Source organism: Sinohyriopsis cumingii, chromosome 1 (genome assembly GCF_028554795.1).
Source record: "Sinohyriopsis cumingii isolate HCF-2022 chromosome 1, ASM2855479v2, whole genome shotgun sequence".
In the NCBI taxonomy this organism is placed as follows: Eukaryota; Metazoa; Mollusca; class Bivalvia; order Unionida; family Unionidae; genus Sinohyriopsis; species Sinohyriopsis cumingii.
This window is the reverse complement of record NC_142961.1, coordinates 77,141,688-77,159,505: the sequence shown is the minus strand read 5'-3', so window position 1 is coordinate 77,159,505 and position 17,818 is coordinate 77,141,688. Positions and strand designations below refer to the sequence as shown.

The following is a 17,818-nucleotide window of genomic DNA, read 5'->3' as shown; positions in this document are numbered from 1 at the left end:
TTAATGTGCCTGCAGATTAGAGTCAGTGTTGTTTGTTCTACTTATTACTCCTAACAAAACTGCATTTTAATCTGACTTGTAGATGAATATATACATTACTAAATTTAAGTGACATTTTATGAAGACGACTTTTAACTTTTCAGAGTAGTTATTCGAGGGGACAAGGAGGATGGTGCAGTATTGTGTACAAAGAATAAGTCTTATGATATCAAAGGAGCTGAAATATCCAATGCCATGCTGATTATGCCCAACCTCCAGTTTGGTGACAGCCTGCCAGAGGATGGGCCAGCACAGCTACACCACAGACAGGTACACATCAAAGAATTAACATAATATCTTCATAACCACTTAAATTTTTTACCTGATAAAATTATGTAGAAGTGCTATTTTCATAAAGTGTTAAGGCCTATTGTAACAAGGAATTATGGACTTAGTATCATGCTGATAATATAGAAACCCTATTCTAATGACTAAGTACTTATGTTGCCTGTACAGCATGATGGTGCCAGCATTCATTGATGGTCTAAAATCTATTGAGAGATAGATTAAGGCAAGTGTAGCTGCTCCTTCCGTCTTTAAATATTCCCCTCAACCATTGCAATTTTGGCATAATAAATACTGTTTTGTACACTGAATTATGTGTTATGCTTGCCTATGCATGGATTATGAATTTTTAAACGCCATATTCTATCCCAAATATTATGTTAGAGTAAAGTTTAGAAATGAAGGCTGCTATTTAGCACATGCATACTTTCCTTGTATTCTATTTATAGCAGATGCATCTTACATATTTCTTAGACAGTAGACTGATTTCTTTGTTGTGAAAACCTGTCTCACATGTTCATTATAATAGTAATAAAGCAAATTGTTTAGAGAACAAGTCTGTATCATTTGGAAGGGCACAGTAAGTCAAGCAAAGTGACTTATGAATGTTACATGATTGTAAAAAATGTTTTGGAGAGGAGTCTTTAAATGAAATATGTTGGATTAAAAAAGCTCAAATAAAGGTGATGCAGAAATTTAAAGACTGAATACATAAGCAGCATAATACAGTGCTTAAGTTTACAACATCGCCTTACTGGCTGCAAGATTTGAGTTGACTTCAGATCAGTCACATTGGACATGCAGACTAGATAAATAAAGTTATACATGCAGACTAGATAAATAAAGTTAGACATGCAGACTAGATCAATAAAGTTAGACATGCAGACTAGATAAAGTTAGACATGCAGACTCAATAAAGTTAGACATGCAGACTAGATAAATAAAGTTAGACATGCAGACTAGATAAGTAAAGTTAAACATGCAGACTAGATAAATAAAGTTAGACATGCAGACTAGATAAATAAAGTTAGACATGCAGACTCAATAAAAAAGTTAGACATGCAGACTAGATAAATAAAGTTAGACATGCAGACTAGATAAATAAAGTTAAACATGCTGACTCAATAAATAAAGTGTCTATTGTGTGGAAGGTTTTGTAAATCTGTTTTTTGTTTCAAATCTAGTACTAATCCACATGCAGTTTGATGTTCGTGTTCAGAACTTAAACCAGCTGCAGATCCATGTTAGTAAATCAATTAAATGTACATTTTTTATGCAGTTTGTTGGAATTGTGACATATAATGCACATTGATCTTGGTATGAAAGGTTGAAGTCACTGCAAGTGACAGAGGGGAAAGGTTTCCATGCAAACATTTCGGATATCTGTATAGAGGACTATTCAACATGGAGTGGGTGTATAATACACCATTTACAGTACTCTTGTTATCAGCTTAGATAATGCTTGTACCTCTCTTGGAGTTGGCAGATATGTTACAATCAACTTTGAAGTTTATATAACCTCATCCCTCCACTACATCCCTTTCCATTTCTTTTGGCTCACATCTACAAAGTAGAGGAGAGCTATTGTACTACCCTTGAATCTCAGCCATTCTTCCTTCCTAGGTCTGAGACGACAGCGTAGAGTGAGTTTCATAGCACCTACACCTTGGGGATTGGGCTAATTTCAAGTACATATGCATTCTTAGTTATGTTTTTACATTTAGCTGAAGTTTTTTTTTAACTTTAAGTAATGTGACACTTGGAATCATGAAACTTTTTTAGGTGACACATTCTATTCAGTACTAGACTCTTATCACTAAAGTAGATCACTGTGACTTGTATTTCACAGTTCCCTGGGTCTGGTTATAGCTTGTGTATTCTGTTTATTTTTCAGGCCCTTTTCATGCCAGAATCATCAAGCTTAAACAATGCATATATCTCTATCACTCCAGAATAAGAAAACTTCTGCAACATATTCCATTCCTTCAGATTTATCTTTTAAATATTGACAAAATGTTTGAATAGTTTTAAGTAGAAATTGTCAAATAAGGAAATGTAAAAGTTATTTTTACACACACTTATTTTGCAGGTGACTTCAACACTGCACAGCTATTATGAATTGCGGCAGTGTAAACCTAAACTTAAGAAACTAAAGACAATTTTGGAGGAGAATCCATATAATGGTTGGGAAAATGAGGAGGACCCAGATCATCTGGGTAAGAAGGTGAGAAAAACTGTGTTTACAACCATGTAGACATGTAAAGAACCCAGGGAAACAATGTCAATGTCACCCACAGAATTTGTATTCATAGAGTAACTTTGAGTTCACTGGCATGAACTATCTCCAGACAAATGAAAGTCAGTAGGACTAAGATGACTCCGAATACATTATAGGACAAAGCCATCTTCTGGTCTCTGCAAACTTAAACCATTACCAATGTACATTGAAGATGTGGAAATGAAATGGCAGCATGAGAGGGAAGAGTCTGACAAAATCTTAATTCACTCCAATCATTTTCATCATTCATTCAAATTCACTTTCAAAATTTCCATTGCTGGTCATATATTTTGGACATAAAAACTAAAATGTTTTGAAAATATCAGGGTTCTTACAGTCTTTGAAGGTCTTTGACAGTTTGGGAAAAATGATGTAGCATTTTCAAGGCCTTGAAAGTTTGGGAGAATCAAGTAGATTACCCTCAGGTCTTTAAAAGTCCTTGAAGATTGAAATAAACCCAAACATTTTAATTTCTTTCCAAAATCACAAATAAAATTGTCCAAGGTTGTTAGATTTGGATGTAGTCGAGTTTTCCTGGTTTCTTTCTTTTGATTAATTATAGTTTGAATTTCATGATTAAACAATATTGTAGTATTTTGCATTTGTTGTTTTCTCATATAACATAACTTGTATACAAAATGTTAGCGAAAATAGGTCTTGGAAATCTGTGTTTATGGTCTTTGAAAGTTTGAGAAAAGTCTTTGAATTTGTCATTCAGAATTCTGTATGAACCCTGAATATGTTCAATACAGACATTTATTTCAAACCAATTGTACCTAAAACACCACCTACAGTCAAGTACTTACAGTCTTGAGAAATTACTCTGCTAACTTTACTTTTGCAGAGAGCTATCTGGCAAAGTGCACAGTTTATCACTTGAATAGAGTGGGGAAAATTATGTTGTAAATGATACTTTGGAGTAGAGAAACTGAATGAATGCATTTCTGACCTTTATAGGAGCTGCGTTCATAATGGACACCGTCACATGTCAACACCACGACGATATAATTCGTCAGCATCGTGAATTTTATTTTATCTGTAACTCAATAAATTATCAGGTCAACATCATTAAAATAATGTAGCCAAAAACACCTAATTCATTTTACACTATTTAAAATGAATTAGATACTTTTAGCTGCATTTAATGTTGCTAACCTGACAATTGACAGAATTACAGATAGGATAAAATTCAGGATGCTTTGTGGAACAAACTAGTGTAATCCCATTCCAATATAATCACGGTCAGTTACCAACTGAAACCATACACAGTTAACAAGATTGGTTCAGAGTTCACTTGTGAAGTAAAAAGTTAACATGTTTCCATGCGAGGTGAGTGTAAGTAAGCCTTAAAATTCAGCTTGGCTAAATCACGTGACTTATAATCATCTATAAATAGAAACCATCAAAATTCCAAACCAGGTTGGTACCCCTCTCCCACAACAAAAACCTGGTTATTAATTTGTTTTTAACAAGAGTAAATAAATCAATAATGTGTTTTTTAAATATATAAAATCCATAGTGCCCAAATTTTTTTGTTTAAACGAAGTTGTATGCCATGATTACAGATTCTTCAACTCAAACAGAATGAAGCAGAAAGTGACTGATAGGAGTAAAATCAATGAAACAAAGAGAGTTGCTTTCATTTGTGTTGTTTTATCTTGAAGTTTAATTGAGCACCAGAGCATTGCAGCCAAAATGATATGCTGACTTTCCTTCTGGAGCTTTTATTGCCGATAGTCACTGATCAAAGTCGGGAGACTATAACTGTATAAGTAGAACATGTTGGCTTCTTACAGAATTTGATGTCGAGACAGTTAACTTTAAAGACTTTAGACACATTTACAGTTTGTCTGTACATGACTACCAACAGTCTCTTCATTTTTCTGGTACAGAGGCAAATTTTATGGGTAAAAACTGGCATACCAGTGTAAAGGAACCTCTGATAAAGAAAAGAGATCAATTTTCATGTACAGTTTTGGTCACTAACATTTTGCTACTAGTTAGGCAACATTAACAAACAAAATTCTTTTTTTTAAAAGTGCAGTCCAGCATGTACATGTACTTAAATTGGCCTAGATTTTGGTCAGCTTGAGAAAACTAATCTCTTGCTGAGGCTACCAAAGCGGTGAGGCTATTCACAGGAAATAAAATAAAACTTTAAACCAATGACGTTGCTACAATATCATAAGTGTTGTCAAAATGTGTGACTTGTTACTTAATCTCATTTAAAAGATCTCCAGTCTTTTTTTCTGCAACATGTCATGACTGAATTAATATTTATGTTAAGCTTTAGAAACTCATTTGTTTTCAGAAGTAAATCATTTTTGATGCTTCAGATGCATAATCATTGTTCTGCAGTAGATTTTTCAACTAAACCCTGATATCTCTGGACCTGGTTATGTCGATGATTTTTTGACACCTCTGACGTAATCACAATAAAAGGGTTTGACTGTAATTGTAGCTGTTAAGAGCTTTCTTCGCTAAACAAAGAGTTTGTTATCATAGCTTCAAAATGAACTGTGAGCCATTCTTAATGCTAATAATCGACATTTACTGTTGTACTGTCTTTTTTTTCAATGAAAAATTGTGTTTGCTTCCACCACTGTCATCGTTATTTTTTTCCAGTATACTCTGAATGACATTTTGAACCTAGTCCAAGCCAGTGAAACAGAGATTGAGGTTGCTTTAGAGAAATTGCATGCTGTACAGATTGATGGTAACTTTTTTAATTAATTTACCTTTGTTGTATAATCCAATGTTTTCAAATTTAATTCTAAATCCTGAAACATCCAGTAGTTGTATGAGGCAGAAGACCTAAAATCCTATAGCTGGGGGTGCCTAATCACTCAGTGCTGAACTTTGACTTCTTGTTTTATATGCTAGAAGTTAGTGCAAAAATGCATGATGTTAAAAAAATTTTTTTTACATAGGATTTCATATCACTGACATGGAAGTTTTTGATTCATTGGTATTATTAGAATATGACACACTACCAAGAAACACTACTGATATGTTTTCCAGCCATTTCCTAGCACTTATATATTCAAAGATGCTGCTAGTGTGCACAAGTGCATCAATAACGCAAAATTTGTATGAATTTGTCTCTTGGAGAGAAATGTTTTGTGAGAACTCCAGAAAATAAGTTTAAAGTTGTGCATAAAAAAATGTGGTCAGTACAGTATACAATTTTTCTTTAACTTTTAACCTATTAAGTTAAGGTATGCAACTGTTTACACATTTGGGTACTTCAGCTTGACATGAAATGTTTTAAACTAAAATTGATTAGCCCATTGATTAAACTAAAATTGATTAGCCCATTGATTAAACTAAAATTGATTAGCCTATTGATTAAACTAAAATTGATTAGCCCATTGATTAAACTAAAATTGATTAGCCCATTGAGCCCAGGAACAAGTATTCCATTGTAGTTTGAACCTTGCATTCATCAAGGAAGTTTAACAAATGCAGGTTTAAAATGTGGATTACCTGGAAAATACAAAATGGCTGACTTCCAGCAGTGTTCTCCTTCAGATGATTTCTGTGGCAAATACTGGCTAGGGATAGCAATGATGCCCAAGATTTATAAGGTTTTGAAGTATATAAGATTAGTGGAGCTGTGAAATTTTTACTGGAAATGCCAGTGGGTGATTTTGAAACCAAAAATGATGTACAGTACGAGACTGTTGTACATGCAAGATAGACAAAAAGAGAAGGCATGCCAGTCAACCACCTATTCAGTAGTATTTTAAAATTAAATGTAGAAAAGGAAAAATACCAGGCTTTAATTAAAATACAGGCAGTTTAAAAGTAGAGTGCAATTTTCATTTCTTTTCTCAAACAATTGAGCCCTAATGCTGTGGTCCAGCTAGGATTTCAAATGACAGGGGTGCTGACCAAGGCACTTTGAGCGTGGTTGGACAGTGTTTCAGGATCAGGGCACTTCATGTGTGAATGGATGTCATATAGTAACCAATACAAATAGAGAAAAACATAACTAACTTTGACTCAACATCATTTATTTCTCAAACTATACACTATTTCAAACAACATTTAACTAAAAGCTAGGATTCTTCTTTATTATAGGTTATAGGTTTTGGGTCTGTTGCTGTCTCATCTGTCCTGGTTTCCTAGGTTGGTTCATTTTGAGAGAATCTAAAAAAAATACAAATGTTCATTTTACTCTTCATTCTCCTGTAATATATAACAACAACAACAACAATAATAAATGACCTTATGGTCCACACAGTATATGATAATTAGAAAATTGATGTGATAAAAATTAAAACCATGAAACATGGAGTATAATTTTTTCTTTCTATATATAATGTAAAGAATATATTTTTTTATTTTAAAAAAGTTACTTTTTCGTTGAAACATCATTCTCTTAATTATTAGATATGTTGATTTCATTATAAAGGCAAATAAATGTTTGTATATCATTTCATCATTGTACTGACGTTAAGAAAGAACTATGTCTACATATTGTGCGTTCTGAATAAATTAATAGTCAGTTGTACAATTATTCGATGACGAGTATAAATGAAAAAAAGAAATTAAATTGAGGGCTACTCCTTGTCAGTAATTATTTCTTTATACACGTATAGGTAAGAGTATATGGACAAAAAAGGCTGTGTTTTTCGGTTTTCATATGCTTTGAAGTAACACATACCAAACAGAAATGGTTTTAGCTTACAAGACAATGAGTCTTGATGATGGTGCAAGGATTGAGTTATCAAATAGGAATAAAATAAACATTTCTACATCATGAATAAATTGAAAATAAAATGCAATTACCAAAAATATTCTGTCACTTTCTACCTTTGCTTCGATTCCATCTTTGCAAGTGAACTCTCTGTTGTAGGCATTCTCTGTGATGATTTTGCGCACATCGATAATAAACCTTAGCAATAAAAATTTTTAGTTAACCAATGGTATGGCTGTGGCAAAACCAGCCAAGAGCAGTGTGCCAGAACAGAATTAAATTTCCAAAGTGAATGATCAGGGCACTTTTAAATTTGATAGGAGTGTTCAAAGGCATCATAAATTTGACAGGGGCGCTAAAAAAGTTTGGCATTGCATAGCGCCCATCTATTTATGTTTAGCTGGAACATCACCTAATGGATCTTATGCTACAAAACCATAGTTTTGTAAGGTTCAAATAAATTGAATAAAGAAGAATCTTAAAAAAATTAAAAAGGGCAAAATACCAAGCAGTCTTTGGTATTGATGGTCCCTAATACAGCATAATGGAATAGATAAGAAATCTAGCATCGTAGTCAGCAAAGTACTGATTCAAAAAAGTGAAACTTTGGCAGAGCTCATGTTGGTGAAAATTCTTATTTTGGGGAAGAAATATCCAAGAAATGATACCTCTGAACTGTGGAACATTGTACATAACAACCATAAAGAACATTTCCCCAATTTGTTCAGGCTGACTAAACATTGAAACTAATCTGTTCTGTTGGTTGCCTTGTCACATAAGTAACAAGGGTAATGAAAGGGCAGATAACGCAGCTAAAATTGCCCCGCAGTCACCCATTCCAAATGGAAGATGCTATACACTAATTCAAATATTGTAGAAATCAGCATGTTTATTATACCTGGCATAATATATGGACTGAAAAATCCAAACATATGGACATTCAACCACCTGTTGTAGAGAGGTGTCCCTTGCATTGGAGATAAGAGGCGGCATTTACAGGTCTAAGTTATCCAGAATCCTATAACATTTGTAATGTCACAGATCGTAGAGGGAAAAAAAAAAACATTTACAGGTCTAAGTTATCCAGAATCCTATAAAATTTGTAATGTCACAGATCATAGAGGGAAAAAAAATATTTACAGGTCTAAATTATCCAGAATCCTATAACAAGTTTAATGTCACAGATCACAGAGGAAAGGTTGAGCAACCAAAACAAAAGGTCTCTTAGGATATTTTTCACTAAGGCATCCGTAGCTAGAAATCTGAAAAAATTGGATCTTATAACCTTTGCAAATTCTCAAGCTGGAGATCAAACTTGAGACTATAGAGGTGTGAAGCAAGTACACTAATGTTTCACTGTTAGGTCTTCAAATCTAGGGATCTTATACTGTAAAGGTCATTATTTATGCTTTCCAAACAGCTTTTATGCAAGGGTAGTCTTGTTTGTTTGGTAAATATGCATCAATAATGTGTAAATAGAACTTGCTGCAATTTGCTTTTATTATTTAGATTTCTTCATAATTCATTTTATGCCCAAGATGGGAGCATCTAGTGCCTGGATTGTTGATAAATGGATTTGTAGGGAACAGCTTTGGGTAAAGTATTTTTCCAGTACTTGTTGCTCCATCATCCATTGCCTGAATCACTGCATAGTTAAATGAATGATACTTTTAAGTTGTCAAAGTTTTGATTCCATCTTTTATGTTGTAATAAATATGTATTAAGTTAATTGCAAATTTGGAATATTATATGATACCAAACTTTCCTTTCTCTTGACACTATTGGTCTGTTAAGGTTATGTCCCTAGATGGTTCCATGAGGTAAAGAGAAATAACATATATTTGATAGATCTTTGTTTCTTATACTTTAAGAACTCCAGATATGCCTTACAGGCCTGGCATGGGACATAGCATGTTCCTGTTAAATGAATACTAATAGCAAATAAGCCAGCTATGCCTTACTGGCCTGGTATGGGTCATAGCATGTTCCTGTTCAATGAATACTAATAGCAGATAAACCAGCTATGCCTTACTGGCCTTGCATGGGTCATAGCATGTTCCTGTTCAATGAATACTAATAGTAAATAAGTCAGCTATGCCTTACTGGCCTGGCATGGGTCATAGCATGTTCCTGTTCAATGAATACTAATAGCAAATAAGTCAGCTATGCCTTACTGGCCTGGCATGGGTCATAGCATGTTCCTGTTCAATGAATACTAATAGCAAATAAGCCAGCTATGCCTTACTGGCCTTGCATGGGTCATAGCATGTTCCTGTTCAATGAATACTAATAGCAAATAAGCCAGCTATGCCTTACTGGCCTGGCATGGGTCATAGCATGTTCCTATTCAATGAATAAAAATAAACAAAACATATTGTGCACTTTTTATGTCTTGGACAAAAATTCTGCCCAAAAGTGTTTGAGTAAGGTTCCTTTGTATGTTTGCATTCTTTCATTTTAGGTTTTTGGAGGATATTGGATTTTGAATTCCTGACACAGGTCTTGAACCACATTATTCAGATGTGTGAGGAAAACGACTGGTTAAACACAGGAATCCCAATAGAGGAGTGTCTAAATAGTCTACAGGAACTATTTCCTAGGCAGGTGCACCGTGTATTGAATTTGTTACTGTTGTCTCATCTTCATAAACATGGTGAGACATTGATTTCACTTTCAGTCAGTGAGGAAGCATTCAAATCTACATTCATGTTTTGTTTTAGTTTTTGATATAAGGAGGATACATCATTGCATAGGTGTATACTGCATTCTACATGACAGAATATTCCTGTCTTTATCATTAACATCACTTGAGATAAGGATTGGTATATTTCCCTAAAAGCTTCAGGAATTTCAGGTGCTTCACTATTCTTGCTATTGTATAAGTACTGGAAACATTCATTGCCCAGATGTCCAGGACATGTTGAAAAACCCACCATGCAAAGGCACATGCACTCCACCATGATCATGCCCAACAAGGAAATCATTTAATGCTGAAATATTTATATCTGCATTCTTTGTAGATAACATCTGTCACTGTGAGGATAAATATTCGCAGGATTGCAGCCAGATGTTTGAATTCATTAATTGTTATTATCAACAGGCGTGTATTGAAAACAAATGTAAATTGTTGAGAATCAGCTGTTTACAGAATTTCACTTGATACCATGTTGATAATATTGAGAAAAAAATGCCAGCTATTTGTTCATGCTGCATCATATAATGTGGGAAAACATTTTCATCAGCTAAATATGAGATGAATTATTTATTTTGTGGAAAATATGTTTCAGTCCTGTACACCGTCATTTGCAGATGGTCTTGTTATCTCAGTGGCGTTCTTTTTAATGCTGCTTGATTACAGGATGAGTGTAATGAGTGAGATAGTATCATTCCTGGCCTAGTGGTGCAGCCAAGGTTGACTCACAACAGGAATACCTCTCAGTCACAACCTGATGTGACTCGGTACTGATGCAAATACCTGTGGTTGGGAAGTCCTTCTGTTACCAGGCCTTTTACCGGGCTTTGACACTGTTTGTGCTTTGGTTGAAATCTGCTATTTAAAGTAACTGGGTCGTATTCTCCACTCTTCAAAATGGAGGTCACGGATTTCATTCAGTACTTACTCGAGTTTTCATGATTAGAATCGTAACTATGAAAGATTCAGTAACTTAGGTAAAGTCTCTGATATTTATGTAGGCAGCAATTAGTTTTTATAAATTATTAAATTCAGATGACTTAGTGATGTGGACGCAGACAAAGAACTTGTAAATTTTGAGTATGTGAAATGGGGGCTACAGTTGGTCACGCGGCTTCACTGACTTGACGATGAACGAATTCTCTCAAGATTTTAAAGCACATAAAAATTCTTCCATGAAAATAATTACACAGCTATGATAACTGGACTTTACTCTTAAATTTTTCTGTACATAATATATGTGTACCAGAAATGTAAAATGGTTAAAATTGCTGTTAAACGTAACATGCACTGCACTGCTTAACATTGTGTATGGAGTCGAATAGGTAAACAGGTGTTCTGTTTATAGCACACTGCACTGGGTAACTTTGTCACATGTGTATCGAAGAGCTAAAAAGCCATACACTCTTTTTAGAGTCTGTGTAAGAGACTTTGACAATGAAAAGGGCAAAGTTAGAGTGCTCTTCTTTCATTACCAGAATTAACAGTAGATTCCACTGGAGAAAACCTTTTTTTTGTGCTTGATAATGCTTTGAATAAATATAACAGAGATTGTTTAGTATTGTTAACATAAATAAAACTGAATTCATATCCAGACTCAGTAACCCAGCACTTAGTGCTCTACTAGTGTGCAAAACATTCATAGTCTCAGCTGGTACAAAGTGTTTTGAAATGCAGTATGAGAGTCTGTTGCTTTTTAAAGCTGAATGTGTTATATACGAAAACTTAAAGCAGTAATTGATGTTAAAAGTCCAGAAGGATACATAAATCATTTTGTACATATGCTCATTGAATTTTTATCATGTTATATGTGCATTACTCTTTTTCTGCTCGGATTACTCTTTTTGCCCACTTGGAATACACTTTTTCCTTGCCAGGGGTTGGCATGTATGGGTAAGGCACTTCACCCTAATGCCTTAGCACTATACAGAGTTGCCTACCCTTATGATATTGGCATAAGCCTCACATTTTCAGGAGTAACTTACGATATTATAATTTTCCTTCTTTCCCTTATGAATTTCAGTAAAAATCATAATTTCCTTTTTGAAATTGTTTTCATATGGATCAAGTATTAGTATCAGAACATCACTTGGCCACTTCTGTGATGTGAAATAACCTCAGAAGGCATTGTAGGAATACACATCAGTTTGATGAATTAGGTAATTTGCCTCAGGCAGAGTGCACCACATATGCTTCAACAACAAAGACAGATGGTTCCAATTGTGACCTTGTCCTTCCACTGCAATACTGTTCAATGATAATGAACAAAAGTAGCTCAGAATACAATACTCAGTGGTGATAATTACATCTGAGATTGGGGCCCCGACTGGTCTAAAGCGCTTACCATTCCAGATCACTGCCATCTCATCACTGCCTGTATGGGTTCAAGTCTCAGGGTTGGGTCAGTGGTTCTTCCCGGCGTTTTCCAGGGTTCTTCCTCCACCGGTTATACTGGTCACCATGTATAGCTTATCTTGTGCTGAAAAATGGCATTAAACCCTACAACAACAACATCTGAGATTTCTTTCTCAACTTGACAATAAAGGCGTTTGTGATTGCTCTGACTGCCGGTATTAGTGTAACTAATTATAGCAATAAAGAAACAATATGCTCATGAAACTGGCTTTGCTGGTATCACCAAGAAATTTACACAAAAGCAATGAGCACAGAAGTTCAAACCAGAATACACGCAACATTTCATTATCCAGAGATCAGCAAAAGATCAAACCTTTGCCTTTTTTAATACATGTAGTCAGCATATCAGCATATCACACAGAGGGAAGGACAATTGCAAAAACATGTTTCTACAAAGAAACACAAAGATTTAGCTAGCTGCCTTGCAAAATTCTTCAAAGAAAATTTCAACATTCTTTAAGCCCAGAAAGGAATTCTCTGATTTAGACGTTGCAGTTATGAATGTAGAAACTCTCTTTAGTGAATTTATTGTGGAGCATAATCTACAAATAAGTGTAGCAGATCATGTGAGCAAGTTGTTTGTCAAAATGTTCCCTGACAACAAAATAACCTCCAAATACAGCAGTGCAAGGAGAAACTTCAACAATTGTAAATGGACCTTCTGTAATTAAGAAAGAAAACATTGTTGACAATATAAAATGCAAAGCTTTTTCTGTTGCCACAGATGGAAGTAGTGACTTGGACTTAAAGCAGTATCCAGTTGTGATAAGATATTTTGACTATAAGTAATGTCAAGTTATTTCTACGATACTGTCTGTGCATATTTGTGTATAGAAGGCCACTGGAGAAAATACATTAAATTATTTGATTCTGAAATCAAATCATGGTCTATTCCATATAATAATATAATTTCACTTGGATGTGACAATTCTAATGGGATTGTTAGAAAAAAGTGTTTGGATATTTCTTACATAACAACCAAAATTGTATTGCTTCAGTTGCCGTGTCATTTGATTCACATGGCAGCAGAAAAGGCTTCTGCCAAACTGAATGCAAAAGTGGAGAATCTTCTTATTGATATTTTTCACTACTTAGAAACAAGTTCCATTGGAAATATTCCCATAAATTCTATCAAGAATTTCACAGCAAAGAAAATTAAAAAATGTTAAAACATGCATGTACTTGTTAGTTATCACTAGACAAGTGTTTGAATCGTCTCTTGGACCACTACACCCCTTGAAGGATTTTTTCGCAAATGAAGAGAAATTGTTTACAAATTGAAGTCAAAGTAATTGTGTAGCCAGAAGAGTGCAACACTGATGTAAGAGTGGACATCTTATCCATTAATAAATTAGGTTTATCAATATATTTTAGTATTTTTAATTACCTTACTGTTTAAAGCAGCTACCTTACTATATTTCTTGTCAACCATTACTATTTTTCATTGTAAGGGTTAGGTAACTCTGACTATATAACATTGAAATGGTGTGCTGTAAAAAAACCCACAAAATAACTGGACCAAGAAATGTGCTTAAGTTATACATTTTAGTTTGTTATGCACTGTCCCTGCATGGTTAGGCAGTTTTATATGTGGATTACCTGTTGGTGAGCAAACACTTCCAAAAAAAGTAGGTCAGTATGGCATATACTTCATGGTTCTGTGAGTTAGAAACTTTAATGTTTAAATATTTAATTCAAATATTTATAAGCTTAATTATTTCATCCATATTTTTGTAGTTTTCCATGTTTATTTCATGTTTCATCAATATGTTTGTAGGCAGGTGCTGGAACACATAATTAAAATGTATGCTGATAAAGTGGTGACCTCAGGTAATTCCGAGGAAGAAGAGGATGAACCTTTAACAATAGGTATAAATAAGCATAATTTGAACTCACAGATTTACATGGGTATAATTAAGTGTAATTTGAATTAACTAATTTACATGGGTATAATTAAGTATAATTTGAATTCACTAATTTACTTGGTATCATTAAGTATAGAATTAAATATAATTAATTTGCATGGGTATAATTGAGTATAATTTGAATTCACTGGTTTACATTAGTATAATTAAGCATAATTTCAAGTCCAATATCAGTAAATTGAAAGTAAGTAAAAATACTGTTTGGTTGAAATTCTCCCCTTGTTTATGGTTAATACATGCAGAAGAATACTTGATTACCATCATAGAAAATGAATCAGAACACTTTTAGAGTTGTGTATCCAAATCACCCATTTATTACTGGTGGAGATTTCAATGCCTATACCTCCACAGAACCTTATTTTATTATACATGAAAGTATTAGGATCATTGATAAGACCATTACTTATGTTGAGGATATAGGTTATGGGGTAAGAGCAAATAAGGACAGAAAGGCACTAAATCACTATGATGGGAATTTATTGACATTTTGTCAATTATAAGAAACAAGGATTGCATATAGTAATTGTGGGGATGAAAAAGGTATTGGAAACTTTACATGTATACAAGACACCTCTGCTACAGCCATAGACTGCTTACTTTTAGATCAATCATTATTTGCCTGTATAACTACCTTTAGTATTGGTATTATAATTAAATCGATTAATCAACCAATAATATTTACTTGGATCCCATCACCATCACAACTGATATTAGTGAAAGTATTTCTCCAAGAGTAAGATATATATAGAGAATGAAACAGAAAAAAATATATTTGTCCAGAATATCATCTCCATACTATCAGGAAGATCCAATACTATTCTTACAATGAATCAACTCTATACCACTCTGAATTCTTTCATGGAGGGCGTATTGAATCAGCACATACAATGAGAATAGATCAAAATGATGTCATTAAAAGAAATGATCGAATTTCTGCCAACAAACCACCATGGTATGATGCAGACTGTAAAGTAGCAAAATATCATGCACTTGATCCACTTAATAAATTCAGAAATAATAATATGGTAGATAACTTGGCTTTACATAAACACTAAAGATTTATGAACAATATCACAACAAGGCACAAATGCAACTTTCAGAGTGAAAAGGAAAAGGCAAGTCTTGAAAAAGCACTTTCAGATTAAGACTCAAAATGCCTCTGGAGACTTTTAAAATGTCCCAACACCATGCATGGAATAATTAACCAGATGGTACCAGTACTTTTCTGAGTTATTTAATATTCAGTATGAGATGGACCAACATTTTAGATTACACAAAACAAATAATATTGCCTTGAAAATCTGGACAGTAAAGTAACTAAATCAGAAGTGCAACATGCTGTGAAAGGTTAAATTCAATGGATAGATTACAATTTTATAATAAGATCGGAAACAATCAATACTATAGAGATTATTTACTCTTCATACAGTGTCTACTTGCTATGCATGTTCAGAAATGGATGTTCTTTATAAACAGGTCTCACTGTATAATTATTATTATTATTATTGTTGTTGTTATTGGTGGTGTAGTTTTGACCTATCAACACTCACAGCTTAGTAACGCAAAAGAAAAGAAGTAATGCACAAATCAGGGAATTGAAAACTATTTTTTGATAGTTAGTCTTTGCCAGCCTTTTTAACTGAATTTGAGTAATTATTTTTTCAGATATTGATTACTACAGGCTCAATGAAGACAAGATCTGTCGTTTTTTTGCAGAGTTGAATTTAAGAGAAGCTGGAAAGGTAGGTATATTTTCAAGTTCACACAAGTAATATTTTGCATATATATGTTTAGTTTTTATAAGGAGTGTGTGATCAGTATACAGTAGTTTACTTTAAATTATTAGAATACGTTGTGATTTTATACGAGCCATTTAATTACTTAATTCTAAGTGGTATGTTTATTTGCTGATAAAGTACAGCTGTTTCTCATAACGCAGTAGTCAGGGTCCATAACTTCCAACAGTGTTATATAATGAACCACATGATAATGAGAACTGTGTTATGTACAGAATCATTTTATATTGAGAATAGCATAATATGCCAAGAACGGTATAGTAGACACTGTCAAACTTTGTTAAATAATGGTGTTTTGAAAAGGAAATAAGACTAACACAAAGTTTCACCTTGCTTTCTTTCAACCCATGTTGTTATATATTTGTGTGATTTTGGTCATGGGTCTATTTTAGTACCACATTATAACCTGAATCACATGAGTTGTATTATAATGTGAGAGAGCTGTACACTTTCTCCTTCAGATATGTTCCCCTATCATATTATATTAGGAATATTTTCCTGCTACCTCGTGAATCCAGCGCTACTAAAAGATGAACTGCTCCAGTGGCCTTGTGGTTAGAGCGTCCGCCTCGGACGTGGGAGGTCGTGGGTTCGATCCCCGGCCAAGTCATACCAAAGACTTACAAAAATGATACTAACAGCTGCCTCGCTTGGAGTTCAGTATTAAGAGGTTAGTGTTAGGACTGGTCGGCCTGGTATCAGGATAATGTGACTGGGTGGGACATCATGCTACATGTCTGTGGCATGATGCCCCAGTGCTAGACATCACAATAAACTGCCACACTGCAGACATCGTAGCGATATGACTGAAAAATTGTTAAAGCTACGTTAAAAATAAAATTAACATCACACACACTAAAAGATGAAAAATGGCTTTTTCTATCTCAAATAGGCAAAGGACAATAACTCTTGCCCATTACCTTCCCTTGCCACCTCCAGAAGTCACCAGTTTGTAGCTTCACTGCTTTACTGATAACATTGCACAGTTTATCTCTGACAATCCAAACCATTTTTGTGTTCAGATAGGACCATCCAACATTCCTTTTGGTTTTATTGTGTGGAATAATCATTCTGCTGCAGGTTTTGTAAATTATGTTTACAGTTTCTGCCAAATTTGAGTGATTTTGTCTTGTTTATGGACATTGTTTATTTAAAACCTGATTACACCATGTTATCGTTGACCTTGTGTTGTCATTATGAGTAGTGGGAATGTCATCCAAGTGGATAAAGTGCACAAAGTTCAAAGCAATTGAGAACAACCATGACTCGTGTATTGTATGTACAAAATGTACATCGTCTCTTCCATGGTCCATATTTAATATGCTGGTCTGAAGAAGTCTGGGTTGTGGTAGTTCAGAAGGCTACTAAAGGGAAGGAATGATGGAATAAGTTGAGAAATGAAAGAGTTGACACCCTCATTAAAATCCTAAGTCAGCCTGCATTGCAAAGTCATGTGCTGAATGCTGGGTTACCCATGCATATTTGCTGTTTGCAACCATCAGACAAAGTTACATCAACAGCATGGGAGGAGGATAATGTGGAAAGGGTACAACCATCTACCTTTGAACATGTGCGTCTTCTGGTCCAGGAGACAACAAAACAACTCTGGACATCAGGACAAATTGTATTTCTTTTTCTCACGCTTACTTCCACACCTTTTTGTGACTCATTGAGGAAGTACTTCCC

At 34.2% G+C, this 17,818-nt stretch overlaps 1 protein-coding gene across 1 annotated transcript in view; it reads left to right on the top strand.

Moving 5' to 3' along the window:
* The window catches only part of LOC149807164 (sister chromatid cohesion protein DCC1-like), a 79,439-nt gene that overhangs the window by 25,046 nt on the left and 36,575 nt on the right, over positions 1 to 17,818 (top strand). Inside the window, exons 3-8 of the mRNA XM_089962947.1 lie at positions 144 to 309; positions 2,414 to 2,548; positions 5,228 to 5,318; positions 9,766 to 9,908; positions 14,193 to 14,280; positions 16,002 to 16,078. Coding sequence (XP_089819073.1) covers positions 144 to 309; positions 2,414 to 2,548; positions 5,228 to 5,318; positions 9,766 to 9,908; positions 14,193 to 14,280; positions 16,002 to 16,078 — 700 coding nt within the window. The remainder of the gene's footprint in view (positions 1 to 143; positions 310 to 2,413; positions 2,549 to 5,227; positions 5,319 to 9,765; positions 9,909 to 14,192; positions 14,281 to 16,001; positions 16,079 to 17,818) is intronic.